General features: G+C 37.4%; 1 protein-coding gene across 1 annotated transcript in view; it reads right to left on the bottom strand.

Moving 5' to 3' along the window:
- The window catches only part of DLGAP5 (discs, large (Drosophila) homolog-associated protein 5), a 54,226-nt gene that overhangs the window by 14,846 nt on the left and 21,259 nt on the right, over positions 1-18,121 (bottom strand). Inside the window, exons 8-14 of the mRNA XM_006864645.1 lie at positions 17,454-17,728; positions 16,742-16,869; positions 16,055-16,181; positions 12,359-12,444; positions 11,453-11,613; positions 2,885-2,974; positions 34-253 (exon numbers count right to left, since the gene is read on the bottom strand). Of these exons, the coding sequence (XP_006864707.1) occupies positions 34-253; positions 2,885-2,974; positions 11,453-11,613; positions 12,359-12,444; positions 16,055-16,181; positions 16,742-16,869; positions 17,454-17,728 (1,087 nt within the window). The remainder of the gene's footprint in view (positions 1-33; positions 254-2,884; positions 2,975-11,452; positions 11,614-12,358; positions 12,445-16,054; positions 16,182-16,741; positions 16,870-17,453; positions 17,729-18,121) is intronic.

Raw genomic sequence — 18,121 nt, 5'->3', positions numbered from 1 at the left:
AAAAAAAAAAAAAGTGTCAGCATGAAAACTAACCTGAGAATGATTTCACTGGACTCTCAATTCTGAAAAATCCAGCATCAAATACTATTGTATCAACTTCCTTTGGTACTACAGAGACTGCGGCCTCAGCTTGTTGGTCCTGCTTAAGTCTTTCTCTCATCGCATTTTTTATGGCAGCCAGGCGATTCCTAGCTGCAAGTCTTCCATCATCATCCTGTTTTGGTTTACTGGCTGTACTTGACACAACTTTTTTCTGCAAAGAAAAATTATGACACTTATTAGGGCTGCTCACTACTGCCCTATAAGAAAAACAAAGCAGACATAAAATATTTCACACATCCACCAATCCTTTATGAAGCTCCTAGCATGTGCTCCAAATGCTAGGGATAAAAAGGCAAAAATCAAAGGTGCTACCTTAAGGAGAAGCCAGCCAAGTAGAGTAAATAGGATTCATGTCAAACTGAGAGAAATGCAGAGGACTGTGGGGGGTTCAGTGATGGCACCTAGATCAATCTTCAGAGGCTCAACAAGACTTCGAGGAAGTAGCATCTATGCTGAAACCACAGTTAGATTAAAAGATGGAATGAGGAAAGGCAAGGGTTACTGGCTGGTTAGAGAGAAGAGAACACTGGAAAAGCCAGAAGTGAGAGAAGCCGTAGAGAAGGCGTCAACCTTGTGGTTCCAACCAACCTTGTGGTCAAGTGCTAATCCTACAGTGCCATACCAGGACTCCTGATGGCACTTAAAAACAACAAATTAAGACATACAGAATTATTGTTAATTGATGTCAAGTCGATTCCAACTCATAGTAACCCTGTATAGGGTTTCCAAGCAACAGCTTCTAAATTTGAACTGCTGACCTTGCAGTTAGCAGTCCAAAGCTAATCCTATAGCACCACACCAGGACGCCAAGGAGGGAGGATTAGGTTTTATATGTAAGTGTGGCACTGTGGGTTAATGAGTCAGACTGCAAAGTTGTTTGAACTGCAAGGTCGGCAGTTCACACTTACCGGCTGCCCCTTGGAAACCCTATACAGGGTCGCTATGGGTCGGAATTTACTAGATGGCACTTGACGCCAACAACACTGACTTCACTACAAAGTCCTGGGAGGTGCTGTAGGATAAGTACTTGACCACGAGGTTGGTTTGAACTGCAAGGTGGGAGGTTCTATCTCACCACCGATCCAAGTGGAAACCCTATACAGGGATGCTATGCGTCAGAAACTTAACAACAACAATTGACTTCTGCATCTACTGGATCAATAATCTTGGTGATAACTTTGATAAAAGAGAGATCAAGCTAAATTGTACTGAGTTCGATACAACCAAACCAAAAGTCAAACCAAAATGTTAAAGATAGACAACTTTATCAGGTATCATTGGGAAGAAAGAGGCAGGAAAGGGTGGAATAGATGTAAAGATAGACAACTTTATCAGGGATCATTGGGAAGAAAGAGGCAGGAAAGGGTGGAGTAGATGTAAAGAAAGACAAGTTTTAAAAGGGGGAATGGAGAAAACAAGGAAATTGACAGAATAAGGTCAATGAAGATGTACAGGAGGTGATTATACAAAACATACAGAAAAAGATGAGCTTTATTTTATTTGTTTGGTAATCTTAATAGGAAGCCATAAAATAAAGTAGGAGGAGAGAGACATCTGGTGATAAAAGGCAAAACTACAAGACTCTGGTATAATGCTATACTGAAACCAGTGTTATTTGCATCACTGATATTTCCAGGACAAGCACTTAACAAGTGATCCCCTCAGTAACTTAAAAAACTCCAGCATCCTTTCCAGTTTAATGGATGTGAGAGCCACTCAATTAATTTAGTCACTGCATGTTGAGTCCTGTCATAAATGGTTCTTCATTAGTAAAATTTGGGGGGATAGTTGTTAATTGTACTGTAGGGCAAAATAAAGTACCAATCTAGAAAACCTAACTGTATAAGCACAATCATTGTTCTAAAATCACAAAGGAAAAGTTATATTGCTCTGAAGTAGTTTGAGAAGTATTCATCTGAACCAAAATCTGAGTTGAAAACATTACTAGAAGAAGAAAAAAGTATTAGAAATAGGTAAACACTGAATGATTAATGTAAACTAAGCAAATTTTATGGGGGAAAGTAATGGTGGTGGTGTGCTGTGGAGTCAGTTCTGACTCATAGCAACCCTGTGTAGGGGTTCCGAGGATATGAATCTTTATGGGAGCAGAAAGTCTCATTTTTCACTCACCAAGCGGCTAGTAGATTTGAACTACTGATCTTAGGGTTAGCAGTCCAGTGTGTAACCCACTACGCTACCAGGGCTTCTTGAAGGAAAGTAGGGAATTTTGAAAATGAAATACAGCAGAGAAGACAGATATTCTAAAAAGCCCTTGTTCCTCTTTTCTATTTAAAATTTTGTTCATTTTAAAACACAAAGGAGCTTCAAAAGTTTGTGAAAAAATAAAAATGGGATGAAAAGAAAATGGAATTTTTCTATGAACTTCTTAAATTTCCCCTGTAATATCATGTAATATCATGTAACAGAGACAGCATAGCCTAATAGTAAAGATGGATTCTGAAAAGAGAAGGCCTATCCTGAAACCCAGCTCCACGTGCACAAGTAAATTAATCTTTTTGGGCCTCAGATACCTCAAGTGTGAAAGAAGTGTTGTGAGGATTAAATGAAGTACTACATGTAACGTACTTGGAATAATATGTGGAATATACTAAGCACTATATAAATTACCTATTATTACTATTTCAACAAAATGTAAGAGTACAGTTTAAATGGAAATTGCTTTGTAAAATGATGAAAAAAGAAGCTAATTGTATTTAAATTTAATAAAAACTAATTTAAAAAATCCTTAATAGAAATTTGGATGTGAAGGCCACAAACTTACCCGAACAACTTTTTTGCTTGTATTACGGTGTTGCCACTCAGATTCCTCAAGTTTCCTTAGATTGTTGAATTTTTGGTTTACATCATCTATCTATTAATAAATAAGATACAAATTTATTAGATTAATGCTAACCATATTAAGTTGCAAACTAATGAAGTGAAGCCTCAAAAAAAAAAAACTGTGATGGTAACAGATAAAATTAGATTAATTATTCTCAAGATTCAAAACTTTAAATTGTTTTTTAAAACTTTGTGTTATAAATTGAATGAATGTTTACTTAGCAGATAATCAGTTGTACATTCAACAAATCTTACACTTTTTTTCATTACATGGTTACAGTAGCGTAGCAGTTACGAGAATTGGGCTGTGGACACAAGGTCAGCAGCTTGAAACTACCAGCTGTCCTGCAGGAGAAAGATGATGCTTTCTGCTCCCGAAGATTTACAACCTTTGAAATCCTGTACAGGGTCGCTGTGAGTCAGAACTGACTCAATGGCACATAAGCACCACCACCAATGGTTAAAAGCATTTACCTTTATTCACTTCCCTCCCTGCATCTCCCACTACCCTTACCTTTCTTCTGCTAAATTCCCTCAGTATATATTGCTCACTCTGTCACCCACCTTAACATGTGTCTACCCTCTAGCCCTGTACAGGGTCGCTATGAGTCAGAATTGACTCCTTGGCACTTAACAACCACAACCCTCTAACCCTTGAAAATTTGTCCCTTCCTCCCACCCCCATGCCTCCATAGCATCATTTTGTTGTTAAGTGCCACCAAGTATGTTCCAAATCATAGCCACCATAGACTATTTCTTTTATCAAGAAACCTTTTTAACTTTTTACAACATTGGTCTTATACATACTTGCCCTTTTGTGACTAATTTCATTTGTGTGACACTGCGGGTTAATGTGCTGGACTGCAAAGTCGGTCTGAACTGCAAGGTTGGCAGTTCAAGCTTACCAGCCGCTCCTTGGGAACCCTACATAAGGTCGCTATATGGGTTGACAGCACTTAACAATTTTACTCAGCACAATATCCTTCAGATTCAATCCTGTTGTGAAGTGTTTCACATTTTTATCAATATTCTCCAACGTTCTGTAGTATTCCATGGTGCATATGTACCAAAGTTTAAGCATTCTTCTGTTAATGGGTACTTAGACTGTCTCCATCTTTTTGATATATCTCTTGTATACAGCATATTAAAGGATCCTATTTTCTTATTTTCTGCTGTTTATGTCTCTTGACTGGTGTATTTAATCCATTTACATTGAGTGGTTAAGTATCAATAGGTATAAATTGATTGTTGTAAATTGTTGTAATTTTTCTGTGTGCTTTTTTCATGGTATAGCTGGATTCTTTGTTTCATATAATTTTCTATGCCGAGTTCATTTTGTTAGAGGGTTTTCTTTTTATTTTCATTTGTTGTGTTAAGGTTTATGAAATCTTTCTGATTTTCCTTTTTTTATTTTGATGTACAGGTATATTATTTTCCTTTGAGGTTACCTGTATTAATTTTTTCCTGTTTAAAATAGTCTGTTTTATCTTGTAATCTACTTGACTTTTTTGCCATTTGAAAATTCTGTATCTACACTATTTCCTCTTTTTGCTTATTAGTTGACTTCACTATACATTGATGTCTCTGGTTCCCTATTTTCTGTCTTGTACGTTTGTTTTACTTTCTCAGTATCTGCATTGAGTTCTGGGTGGTGTTGTCATGTATGATAATCTCAAATTGTCTGCTTTTATCTGATCTCAGTCCAAAGCCTCCTTTAGCATTTTTTGTAAAGTTGGTCTGGTCTTAAAAATTCTTTTATAATTTCTGTTTATCAGGAAATGTTCACATTTTGCCGTCATATTTCAGGGACTGCTTTGCTGGGCATGGTTTCTGCTGAGAAATCAGAACTTAGTCTTATACTTCTCTTTTATAAACGACTTTTAGTTTTCCCTGAGGATTCTTAATGTCTGATTGTGGTATGTCTTGGTTTGTTCAGCTTCTTGCATGCTTATCTTTTTGTCTTTCATGATGTTAGGGAGGTTTTCTTCCAACAACTCCAACAATTTTCTCTGCTTTTTATTGTGTTTTCCTGTTCTGGAATTTTGATCACCTGTAAGTTTGTTCCTCCTTTATGGTGTCCCACATAATTCTTTTGTGGACTCCTAGTGTGGTACTGTTGGATTAGCACTGGAATGCAAACCTCAAGGTCGGCAGTTCAAGCCCACCAGCAGCTCTTTAGAACCTTATACAGGGTAGCTATGAGTCAGAATTGACTCCATGGCACTTAACAACAGTAACATGTAACTCTTACACTTTCTTTTTTTTTTTTTTTTTAACTTTTTTCTGATTGTTCTTCTAGCATGCAAGTATTGCGAGATTTATCTTCAAGCTCACTAGTTTCAGACTTCCAATGTTTCACATCTACTCCTTTGTCCTTTCAATGTATTGTCCATTTCTGAGAGCTTAGTATTAATCTTCTGGATTTCTAATCGCTGTTTTGTAATGTTTCAAAATTTGCATTTCTTTTGTCTTTTGTTCTTGTAGTGTTTTCCTGAATTCTTCTAAAGTTTTTATATTTTTCTCCTTGCTTTACTTTTTCTATGGATCCTTTGACAGTACCTAATTATCATTCTTTTCAATTCTTTTTCAGTTAGTTACATTGCCTTTTCTTCCTCACAAATGTTTTCTGTCTGCATCTTGGTCATTTGTTTGAGTCATTCTCTCATTTTTTTGTATCAGCTAAAATTATCTGTTATCTGTATGTAGGGCACCGTGGAGTTGTCTTATTTGTAAAAACAAACAGCTTAGTTGTTGGACCTGAAGGGGAGAAATCTCTCTGATGTTCCTGTGATTCAAGGCACTCACAAGGTGGTTGTAGAAGGGATGTGACAGCAGAGTTCCTGCCCCTCGATGAGTTCTTAGTGGCCTCAGTGTTATCTATGTTCAGGGCACTCAATCCGGAAGTCGTTCATGGGAACCCTTGATGGAGCTGGTTTCAGTGTCCATTAAGACCACAGAGAAGCTGGGGGCAGTGGGACTGGTTAAATGTTGGTCTGGCTCAGAAATTTTTGTAGGTCTAGAGATGAAGCCCACCTGGATCCAGACACCAAATTGGTATACCACAGTGGTGCCACTGTCCCACACCTCACACTGGTATGGATCCCAAACATGTGGCTCCGAACTCCTCCAAGAGCAAGGTCTGCACTGGGGGTGCATAAGGGTGGGAGATGGCCACACTTCTTGCACTAGGGAACTGTGGGGAAAAAGATAAGATCGCACCATTTTTGTTGCCCGTGTGACTCTGCCCGGCAAAGTCTCCCTCCACTGCCAAAGCTGCTCACAAGATGGTCAAGTTGCATCTGGCCAGCCATTCCCCAGTCAGTATCCTTCTTGCTGTCCCTGCTCAGTCTCTCCTCCCAGCAATCACTCCATCCACCTTTGTAACCCTGCTCCTGAAGTTCAGGGTGCCAGAATTTTCATCTGTATCTGTTTTGTCTCTCGGATCTTTGTTGTTGCAGGTCAGTGTAACGCCATCTGCTTAACCTGCCATTTTGCTGTAGGTCCCCCTCAAATCAATCTTTATGGTAAAATTGTTCATTGTTGTTTTTGGTCTTAAAATCTGTATCTATATATGTAACTCTCCTAAATTATGTTTGATTCCTAAAATGGTAATAGAAATATCATAACTGCTTCCCCCCCATCTAACTTACACAATGTAAACACAATCTTGTTTTAAAAGATTCAGACAATATACTTAGATACGTAGCAGGATGGGAATGACTGATAACCCTTAGTACCTTTTTTACCATTTTGAGTTTCCTCCAAAGAATTAACCATTGTCAGTAGTTCGGTTAGCATGCTTTTGAGCCCTGGTGGCACAATGCTTAAGCACTCGGTTGCTAACAGAAAGACAGAGGTTCTGAATCTCCTGTGGCTCCATAAGACAAAAGATCTGTTTGTTCTCATAGAGATTGTTGTTGTTGTGTGCCATCCAGTTGGTTCCAATTCATAGCAACTCTGTTGCTAATCTTACAGTTACCAGTACAATGCTTATCCTATTGTGCCAACCATAAAATTATAGCCTAGTTAATTCTCTTGGACAGTTCTACCCTGTCCTATAGGATAGCTACAAGTTGGCACTAACTCGAGGGCACACAAAACAAAACATACATACGTATTGTTATATACATATGTACATCTTACATATATGTGTGTGTATGTATGTATATAGATAGATAGATAGATATAGATACATACACACACACACACACACACACACACACACACACACTTTCTTAAAAAAAATGTAAATGTCAAAAGGACTCAGGATAAAAGAGAATAATCCAAATATGCATGAACTGATTAATGAAATTCTATTCAGCAATTTTAAATGGATCGAATAGGGACAAACGGAACACTATGGGTGAACCTCGAAAACATCATGCTAAGTGAACAAAAGCCATAAATGCAAAAGCCAACAAAGCACATGATTCTACTTATGTATGTCCAGAAAAGACAACCTACAGAGACAATAAACAGATTTGTGATGGCTTGGGGTGTGATGGGAATGGGGACTGACTTCAATACAAAATTAGATTCTGATGACAGTTGCACAGCTCTGTAAATGTACTGAAAATTGTACACTTAAAACAGGTGAATTTTATGATATATAAATTATATCTCAGTAAATTTCTTTGGGTAAAAAAAGGCCTTAGACAGAATCTCCAGAAGGTACCATTCAATCTGTCTGGGCGGAGCTGATGAAAGGAGATACAGATGGGTAACTTGTGATACTGTAGTGAATAATGCTTATCAGGACGGATTATGAGAGTTGGAAATGCAAAGGTAGAAGTTTTGTAACAAGGAAGGGAGTGATTGATTCTCCAGGATAGGAGCGGAGGCCTCTGGGACCATCAACGGAGAAGAGCCGAGAGCGGGACCCTACCCAGAGAAACAGAGATGCCTGAGATGGAGACAGAGATGATGATGTGGAGTGATGAAGCGACTGGGGACCTTGGACCCAGAGAGGGAAAGGGACTGTGGGCCGAAAACTGGGGGGAGGAGGGAGAAGTGTAGGGGGCGGGTTTCTGGGATATACCCTTTGGGTGGTTGAGGATGCATGGAGGGCATTGGAACCATGGCAGTGAGATGATACATGATGGAATGAATGTAAAACTAAAGTTCTCCCATGTAAACTATCATATAATTCACAATAAAACATTAAAAAAAAAAGGCCTTAGAAACCAATTTTAAGAAGCTCCCGCTGGCCAACACCAGGAAATGAACATGAAAAGCAAAGACTTAACTGCTCACTGTTGAAAGATGCTACTCAACCAATGTGTTAATACAAAAACTGGCAAATATACAAAAACTGATGATAATGTTAACACTTAGATTATTGTGACCATACAGACATCAGTCATATCTGAGCTTTATGGTTACTAAGATTACTTTTTCTTTCTCAGCTTTTTCCCTAGATTTAATCATTGTTTTTGCTTTCTTTCTATCAATTCAAATCCAAAATCTGCACAGTGGTATGAATCGCCTAGTAATAATAGAAACATATCAAGTATTACATACACCCAGTTCAGTTTCACAGAGACACTTCTTCCAGGGCCCTCAAGTATCCTACTCCAACCTCAACTAATCCTGATCCTAAGACACAGCTATTGTTTTTGACTCCTCCTTCACTCACATGGTTAATGTTTGTTGGTCTCTTTCTAGGCCTATTGTTTCTTATTCATTCTTTCTTGGCTTATTCCCTCATTTTTGTAAGACACAATGTCAAAAACCTGAGAAAGATTACATAAGAGGTACATTTTGATATCCTGGTATGTCTGAGAAGTGTCCTTCTACTTTCATACTTGACTGGTTGGGTATCGAGTTTGAGCTTGACTATTTTTTCACCTGAGAATTTTGAGCACATTGTTTTCCCAACTTTCAATGTCGCTGCTAAATCCAACATTCTCTGGATTCTTGATCCTTTGCATGAAACATGTTCTCTCTCTGGAAGCTTTTAGGTCTTTCCACGTCAAGATTTGTGCAATTGAAGTTCATGATGTGCCTTGGTTTGAGTCTATTAAATAAGTCCACAATCTGGAATTCATGCCTTCAAGTTTTGGGGCAAATTTTTTAAACCATTTTATTGACCATGTTCTCCCCAATATCTTAGCTTTCACAAAGGCTTTCTCGATTGTTGTGGATCATGACAAGCTATGGACTACATTGTGAAGAATGAGTATTCAGAACACTTAATTGTGCTCATGAGGAACCTGTACATATACCAAGAGGCAGTTGTGGAATACAGAACAAGATCTGTAAAAAGAAGTATAGCCATAGTGCTCCTTGGAAGCCAAGATGGCCAGATTTCATGTCTCATACTTTGGACATATTGTCAGGAAGGACAGTCCCTGGATAATGATATCGTGTTTGGTAGAGTTGAGGGTCAGAGAAAAAGAGGAAGACCCCCCAAAGAGATGGACAGGCACAGTAGCAGCAGCAATGGGCTCAGCAGTAACGATTGTGAGGTTGGCCCAGGACTGGGTAGTGTGTCATTCTGCTGTGTACAGGCTCGCTATGAGTTGGTGTCAACCTGATGGCACCTAACATTTTACTTGTTATTTTTTTCTAGAATTCCTATTATTTGGAGATTACACTTCTTGGACTGGCTCAGTTCATTTTTGAACCTACTCTTTCCTTTTCTCTTTTTGCTTTGAGTTATGGGACCCTTCCTTAACTACGTCGTGTACTTTTCAGTTGAACATTACATTTCTGCTCTAATTGTAAACTCCCAAGACCTATTTTTGCTGTTTTCTGATTATAAAAAATAAAAAATAAATTAATAGATGAAATGGTCTGATATCTGAGAATACTAATATTTAACTTTGAAATTTTACTGTGGCAAAATATATATACTAGAAAGTTTGCCATTTTAACACATTTTAAGTATACAAGTCAGGACATTAATTTCTTTAATGTCCATTTCCAAATGAAGAAAAGTCCGATACCCCTTCACCAGTAACTTCCATTTCCTCCTCTTCCTTGTTATTGTTGTGGTTAAGTGCCATGGAGTCAGTTCCGTCCCATAATGAACCCGTATAGGGTTTCCGAGTAGTGGTTGGTGAGTTTGAACCACCAACCTTGAGATTCAAACTGTCATTGCAGTCCAGTGCATTAACCCACCTTGGTAAAAGACCAATTACCTTGATCTCTGTGCATCTGCCTAGTCTAGACATTTCATATAAGCAGGAAAATACACTAGTTATCCTAACTTACTTCACTTCAGCACAATGCTTTTAAAAGTTTAACCATGTCAAAGCATGTATCAGAATTCCATTCTTCTTCATGGCTGAATAATACTCCATTGTATTTATGTAGCACATTTTGATTATTTCTTGAAGGTTACTTGTGTTATTTCTACCTAGTGGCTATTATGAAAACTTGCTTTTAAAAGTTCTTTTCTCCATGTATTATCCCCATTTCATTCATCCAAATTTCTTTCCTGTATGTTTCCTTTGGCCTCTTTATTTCAGGTTTTAAGTTTTCTTCAAAAGCCTAGTGATTGTTGGCGATTTTAATTGAAATGATATGCTTATGTCTAGAATGAACTTTAAAAGCAGAAATAGTGTCATCTCCCATACTTCTACTGACCCTTACCGTGCTTCTATTTATTTTAGAGTTTTCTACATGAAACTGGATTTTTATTCCAGCCAAACTACCAATTCCTCAGAGACAGTGTCATATTTACCAACTCCTAGTACAAGGAGCCCTGGTATCGCAGTGGGTTCTGAAGCAGTTTGAATTCACCAGCCGTTCTGCAGGAGAAAGATGAGTCTTTCTGCTCCTGTACACTTCATAGCATCTGGAGCCCTGTGATCTCAGTGAGTCAGAACCTACTTGACAGCATGCAGCATTAGCAACACCATGACCACTACAATACTTGGAGTGCTGGTGTGGCACTACAGAAAAAGCACTGGACTACAACTTGAAAGGTTGGTGGTTCAAACCCAAGAGTCATGCTTCAGAAACCCTACACAGGGTCACTATGAATTGGAACCAACTCAACAGTACTTAACAAGAGTACTAGAGTCAGAACCAACTTACCAACAATAGTACAATGCTGGGCACACAGAACTCCCACAGTAGGAACTCAATAACTATTAGTTGAACTTAACTACTAAACACTCAATTTACTCATTCTCTCATGTGTAGAGTAGGTTTTCAACTACTCAACTACTAAATACAATCTCTACTCCTCACACTTACAAAAATTATCCTGACAACAGGGAGGGAGGAAACATCAAGTCTTAAGATGTAGAGTTTATTAAGGAATTCTAGTGTGTCCCTGTAGGGTAAGTACTGGACTGCCAACCATAAGGTCGGCGATTCAAATCCACCAGTTGCTCCTTGAAAACCTTATACAGTGTCACTCTGAGTTGGAACTGACTCACCGGCACTTAACACAACAATACGAATGAGGAACTACTTTTATTTTTATTATAGTTAACGAACTGAAAAACAACAACAAAAACCTTATAACTTAGTATCTTTAAGATATTTGAGCACATACCTGAAAACTAACCATATCCCAAAATCCATCCAGATCTGTACAGGTAGTCTCTTTTTCGCCTCGTTTATATTCACAATCATCCACAAGTCCTTCAAACTGCTTGAACCTTTCCTTCATAAGAAGTCTTGTTTGACCAATTGTTGTGCGAATAAGATCTTTAGCTAAAGGACAGAGTTGGATGACAACGCATGACCTTCGTTGCAAGTCAAGCAACTAATAAGACCTTAATTTCAAATATCCAAAAGTCTTACCTCAAATTCTTACCTCACAGCAAAAACAAAACAAACTCACAACAAAACTTTGTCATACAAATACTGAGCATTAACGATCTAATTAACTTATTTCATTGGTAATTAACAAAAAAATTATCAATATTCACTCTTCTCATACATATTGCTACACAGTAAACAGCATTCTACCTGTTTACACTTTTAACTATTACAAGAATTCAACCTTAAACAAATCACTACACATCGGTATCTACGGTGTTCAGACTCACAGCACACAAAGAGTTTTTTTCTAAACAGCGTCCTCAATTAAGTGACATTATGAAACTTTTCAGAAATTCTTTCCCATGATGATTTAGAAAATTTCCATTGTATTGTTGAAATATATAAAAGTAAAAAGTATTGATGCCACCCAGAAAGTCATTAAGAACAAAAAACTGAAATAAAAACAGGAATGAATACATCTAATTTATAGTAATGCCAGCCAATATTTTAATTAGTTATATTTTCAAAATGATATACCAGTTTTAGTACAGAAATATTAGGAAATATGTTGAGATATGAAATTTCTTGCTATTTCAGATAATTAAAAATTAAAAGTTGAGCAACTTGTTTTTACAAGGTAACAATATTAACAGAAACAAAGGAAAGACATCAAAAAACATAAATGTTCCCTCACCATCATCTGGAATGTCCAATTCAATCTTCTTGTCCCACTCAACACAGTGTGAAGTTAATTTTTCAGTTTCTGACTGGAGAATATTTCTACAATTATGACATACATTTCAACTTTATAAATGTTTTTCATACTAAAATATATGTATATTAGTATAATGACACTTATACATAATATTGCTGCTGCTAAGTGCCATAGAGTCAGTTCCAACTCATAGCAACCCTCTATAAAGTTTCCATGGCTTTAAATCTTTGAGGGAGAAGAAAACCTTATCTTTCGCACAGAGTGGCTGGTGGACTCGAACCACTGACCTTGTGATTTGCATTCCAGTGTTTATCCTATGGAACCACCATACTCCCTATACACAATATTTGAACCTTGTGTTTCAAACTGACCTTGAGGTCGAGTGCTTATCCTACGGCATCACATCAAGGCTTCCTGTACAATATTACAGTATAAAAGGTAGGTATGCATAATAGTCACTTCTCAGAGTTGATGTTTAAATATTTCATGATTTATTAAAATCCATAAGCACAATTTAATACACTATACAAGAGTGTTTCAAAAAGTCTGTGGGAAAAAAAATCTGTTATCTTTCATTTTTCCACAAACTTCGTGAAGCACCCTTGTATAAGTCTACCCGTCTATACCTAAAATATAGGTGAGTAGATATGGATAAGAGTCCCCCTGTCCCCCCCTTTTTTTAAAATTTATTTTATTAAGCAGTCACTTAGAATATAAACAGCACTTTTATACATAGAATCTACACTGTTATTGGTTAGTGCTGTTGAGTTGGTTCTGGCTAACAGTGACCCTGTCTAGGGTTCCCGAGGCTGTAAACTTTTGTGGGAGCACAAAGCCACGGAGCAGGCCAACTTTGTGGTTCGCAATCCAATGTATATTCTACACAGCCACTATGCTCCAGAATACACATATAATTGTACATATACTAATTTAACTTGTACAGTTCAGTGACACTGATTACATTCTGCAAGTTATTCCTCCACATTAACATAAACTCATTGTCCTCTAAGTTTTCTGTCTAATCTTTTGAATGGCTGTTGTCAATTGGATGCTACATACAGTTCTTTCTCAAGGCAGACATTCTTTACTAAATTAAGCTAAAGTATTGTGAGGCACTACGGGTTAGTGCACTGGACAAGGTTGGTTTGAACTGCAAGGTTGGCAGCTCAAGCTCACCAGCCACTCCTTAGAAACCTGATATAGGGTCTCTATGAATCGCAACGAATGTGACAACATTCAACAACAACAATATTGTTTATTTTGGAGCCCTGGTGACAAACAGGTTAAACATTAGATTATTAACTGCAAGGCTGGAAATCCAATCCACCAGCTGCTCCATGGGAGAAAGATGAGGCTGTCTGTTTCTGGAAACCCTAAGGAGCAGTTCTACTCTGTTCTATTGGGTCTCTCTGAGTTGGAATCAACTTGAGGGCAATGGCTGTGGGGGGTGGGTACTGTTTGCTTTAAAGACATCATGGTATTTTTTAGTTTAAGGTTCAGATATTATCAAGAGTCCACTATACAAACTAACATTTTTGTTTGTTTTATTCTCATTTTTCAGAGATTGAAGAGAGTTACAGATAGCAGAATTACATGCTTCTTAATGTACATCAGATTCTCTTTTACCGCCCCATAGAGCTAAAACCATTCCACAAGCCAAATGTAAATTAAATCAGAAAACTAAGTCTGGGATCACAGTGATAGAGCCTTACAGATTCTAATTCCCAGGCTTTGTTTGACCTAACGCATTGGTTCTAAATTGAAGCTAATTGTGTCCTCCCCAAAGGACATTTTGGAAGTATCTAGAACAGATAAGCACATGACTGCTAACCACAAGGTTGGCAGTTCAAACTCACCAGTTAATCTTTATGCTCTGGTAAAGAGTCACAGGCTTGTAAACTCTATGTTGTTAGATGCTGCTGAGTCAGGACTGACTCGTGCACAACAGAACAAAACACTGCCCAGTCCTGCACCAACCTCACAATCGTACCTATGCTTGAGTCCATTGCTACTGCCACTGTACCAGTTCAGCTCACTGGGGGGCTTCCGCTTTTTCACTGATCCTCTACTTTACCAAGCATGATATGCTTCTCTAGGGACTAGTCCCTCCTTGATAACATGTCTGAAGTATGAGAGACAAAGTATGGCTATCTTGGTTTCTAAGAAGCATTCTGGTTGTACTTTTCCCACACAGATTTGTTTGTTCTTCTGGCAGACTTGGTACTTTTAATTTAATACTAAAATCTAATATCCCTTTTATAGCTCTAAAACTAGCTATGTATTAAAATAGAATTGAAATGGCTCTTAAACATATAAAGAGATACTCATAGTAGGTCAAAGGACATCGGATAGCATAGTGGTTATGAGTCGGCCTGCTAACCTTAAGGTCAGCAGTTCAAAACTACCAGCGGTTCCACAGGAGAAAGATGAAGATTTCTGCACCCATAAAGATTTACAGCCTTGGAAACCCTACGTAGGGTCAGTCGGAACCGACTCCATGGCACACCTCCACCACAGTAGATCAAAGGAACTTTAAAACTCAGTGAAATAATATTTATCACCTACTTAATTGGCAAAGTTCAAAAATCAGATTGTTAATACAGCATTGGAAAGACAGAAGAAATCAAGAACTCTTATTCCTTGCAGGAGGAAGTATAATTTGATGTTGTTATATTTTTGCAAATGAGAGAATTAAAAGTGTATAACGCTAATATTTACAGTACTGATTATAATAGCAACAGACTGAATCCAAAACCCATCATCTGGGAACTAGTTAAATAAATAGTGGTACAATCATACAGTTGGTTACAACACGGCCATTAAGGAGCCCTGGTAGTGTTGTTGTTGTTGTGAAGTACTCTTGAGTTGGTTCCGACCCATAGCGACCCTGTATAGGGTTTCTGAGGAGCAGCTGGTGAGCCTGAACCGCCGACCTTGCAGTTCAAATGGCTTTGCAGTCTGGCGCATTAACCCACAGTGCCACACCAGGAGTCCTCATAGTGGGTTACAAATTGGACTGCTAATCACAAAGTTGACAGTTCAAATCCACCAGCCACTCCTTGGGAAAATAAGCAGGCTGTTTGTTCCCGTAAAGCTTTATAGTCTCGGAAACCCTATAAAGGCTTACTGTGAGTTGCAATGGATTTGATGGCAGTGGATATGTGGCCATTAAAGACACACACATATAACAACATGAGAAAGCACTAAAACGAATGTCTCCAATATTTAATATTAAATAAAAATAGGATAGTATTATAATATATACCTTTTTCAGCTAAATATATATTAAATATATTTAAAATATTATGCTATAATAAACTGCATTATAAAATTTTTTTACATATTTTAGAATATTATGCTTCTATTGCCTACATATGCATTACCTATGTTTGCAAAGTTTCACACTGATCATCTCTGTGAAAGGTTCAAACTATAGGGTTGGTAGGCAGAGGTGGGAAGGAGAATCTTCATTTGAATGCCTTTTCTTAACCTTTTGAATTAGGAAACACTAGAATGTACTGTTAAAAAAATAATTAAAATTTAAGAGAGAAATGAAAATCACCCAAAGTTAGTTTTCCCCTATGTAGTCTATATTAATGTTTAAAATATTTTCCTTTATTAAAAAAATTCTAGACGTCAATACAAAACTATTAAACTAAGAACAAATGTACAAACCTAAAATATGGCACATCATGTTGCGGCTGACACACCTGGCCTTCATTTGTCTCAAGTGATGAGACCTCCTTTATTGGGAGGCCATTTGAGGTTTTCGTGGTAGCTTCTTTTTCAGTTAAGACCTGTTCTGTATATTAAAGAAAACAGTAGTTATGAATCGGGCTGCTAATCTCATGGTCAAGAGTTCGAAACTACCAGCTGTCCTGCGGGAGAAAGATGAGGCTTTCTGCTCCTGTAAAGATTTACAGCCTCAGAAATCCTTTACAGGGTCACTATGAGTCAGAACTGAGTCCACGGCACAGAACAACAACAACAACAACCTATAAATATCAAAACAGCAACTCCTAAAATGACATCCCCCATAAAGACAAAAAGTTTTATGTGTCAATTTTTAAAAAAAATGAATTTAAATCTTTTTTTTTTTGCCTCAGTGATTTCATTTACCAGATACCCTCTAAGTTCTCTCTAAATATTATTTTTCATTTACATTGATTTAATTTATAATGAAGCAAGACTCAGTCTGTATTCTTCATTCCAATTTTATCTCAAAATATTTTACCCAGGTTCTGTATCTTTTCTGACCCTAGGTAACCTCCCTGAATTTGATGCTGAAAAACAGCTCTAACCAAACCTCCGATAAAAGCACAATCTAGAAAAGCATATGAAATCCTCATTAAAATGCTATACCTTCTTTACAAACAGGTGGAGCACTCGGGTGACACTGCCCTGTATTTGAGTCTGGCCGCATTGTCTCAGCAGAATGAGTTTCACATTTTTGTGCCACCATTTCTTTTGTCATCTCTTCAGTCTCGTCACTGAAAACAGCAGTAAGGAACACTTGATCAAACATAGAACCCCATATAGCTAATTGAGGCACTTTAAAATTGTGCTGCTTTTTTAACACCTAGAATAAAATAGCAATGTGTCCCTATTTACTTTTTGAAAATATCTTTGTGCTGGAGAGGGGAAAGATTCAGATACTTAAAGTAAGAACATCTATGGTTAGGTTTAAAGATCTTGAAGATATCTTACTGGAACATATAAGCAATTAGTAGTTTTACGAGCTGCTGAGCAGTATCTAGTAACTGTGCTAAGCAGCCTTTGTGAAAAGACTGCCTTTTCTTTTAAAGATCCCAACTGATTTTCCCCCACTTTGAAGGACCAAAAAATAAATAAATAATTTTTGTCTTTGGAAGTAGCTTTTCTAAAATGATTCTCAGCCCCTCTCCCCTCAAAAGAAAAAGCTACAATACTAAAGCATTTTTTCCTTTCTAAAAACTTATTTCTAGTGTTAAAACAAATTTTAATTATTTATAAACAACATAGCTTAGACCAAATCTAAAATAGGTCATTAATAGCTTGTTATCCCGATAGCAAGAAATTCAGATTACATGCTTACACTTCTGCCGTTAGAGGAGACCAGGTGTAACTAGGAATAGAGAAAGCATGGGCTCTTCTGGGAATCAGGGATGCTGCTTTATAGGTCTTCAGACCATCCAGTGGCTGGAACATAAAATCTTTAGGTGCAAAGGAATTCCTCCCTTTCATGTTTGCAGTGTTTGTCTGAGGTACATTTTCTTCTTTGGATACAATTCCATCTGGATCTATTTCATTTGTCGGGCTTGTTTGTGAATTCAATGTGTGTTCTTCATTATTAACTTTAAAGGCAATGTCCTAGATAAAAGTAACCAGAGTAGACAGATACATGGAATCAGAAGATCAGGCCCATTAAATGATTACTATGATGCAAGGGAGAGAACTGAGCCTTACTAAAGGACTAAAGAATATGTTAAAATTAAAAGGCATGAAAGGCAGAAAACTTTACGTAAATAACACCAGTCATCTTTCTACTAAAATTGCACTGATATTTTCAATGGTTTGATGATCAGCAATCCAGGGTTTACTAAATGATTATTATATCAAAGTATGAATGAGTTTTTAAAATATTTTAATACACAAGGAAAAATATTTCTCAATGTGATACAGTTAATCATATACAAAAGAAAACCTATTTTCTTATTTGTTGTTGTTGTTGTTAAGTGCCGTTGAGTCGGTTCCAACCCATAG

The sequence above is a fragment of the Chrysochloris asiatica genome, unplaced genomic scaffold, assembly GCF_000296735.1.
Source record: "Chrysochloris asiatica unplaced genomic scaffold, ChrAsi1.0 scaffold00067, whole genome shotgun sequence".
In the NCBI taxonomy this organism is placed as follows: domain Eukaryota; kingdom Metazoa; phylum Chordata; class Mammalia; order Afrosoricida; family Chrysochloridae; genus Chrysochloris; species Chrysochloris asiatica.
The sequence above is the reverse complement of the archived record's forward strand: the minus strand, read 5'-3'. Positions and strand labels throughout refer to the sequence as shown.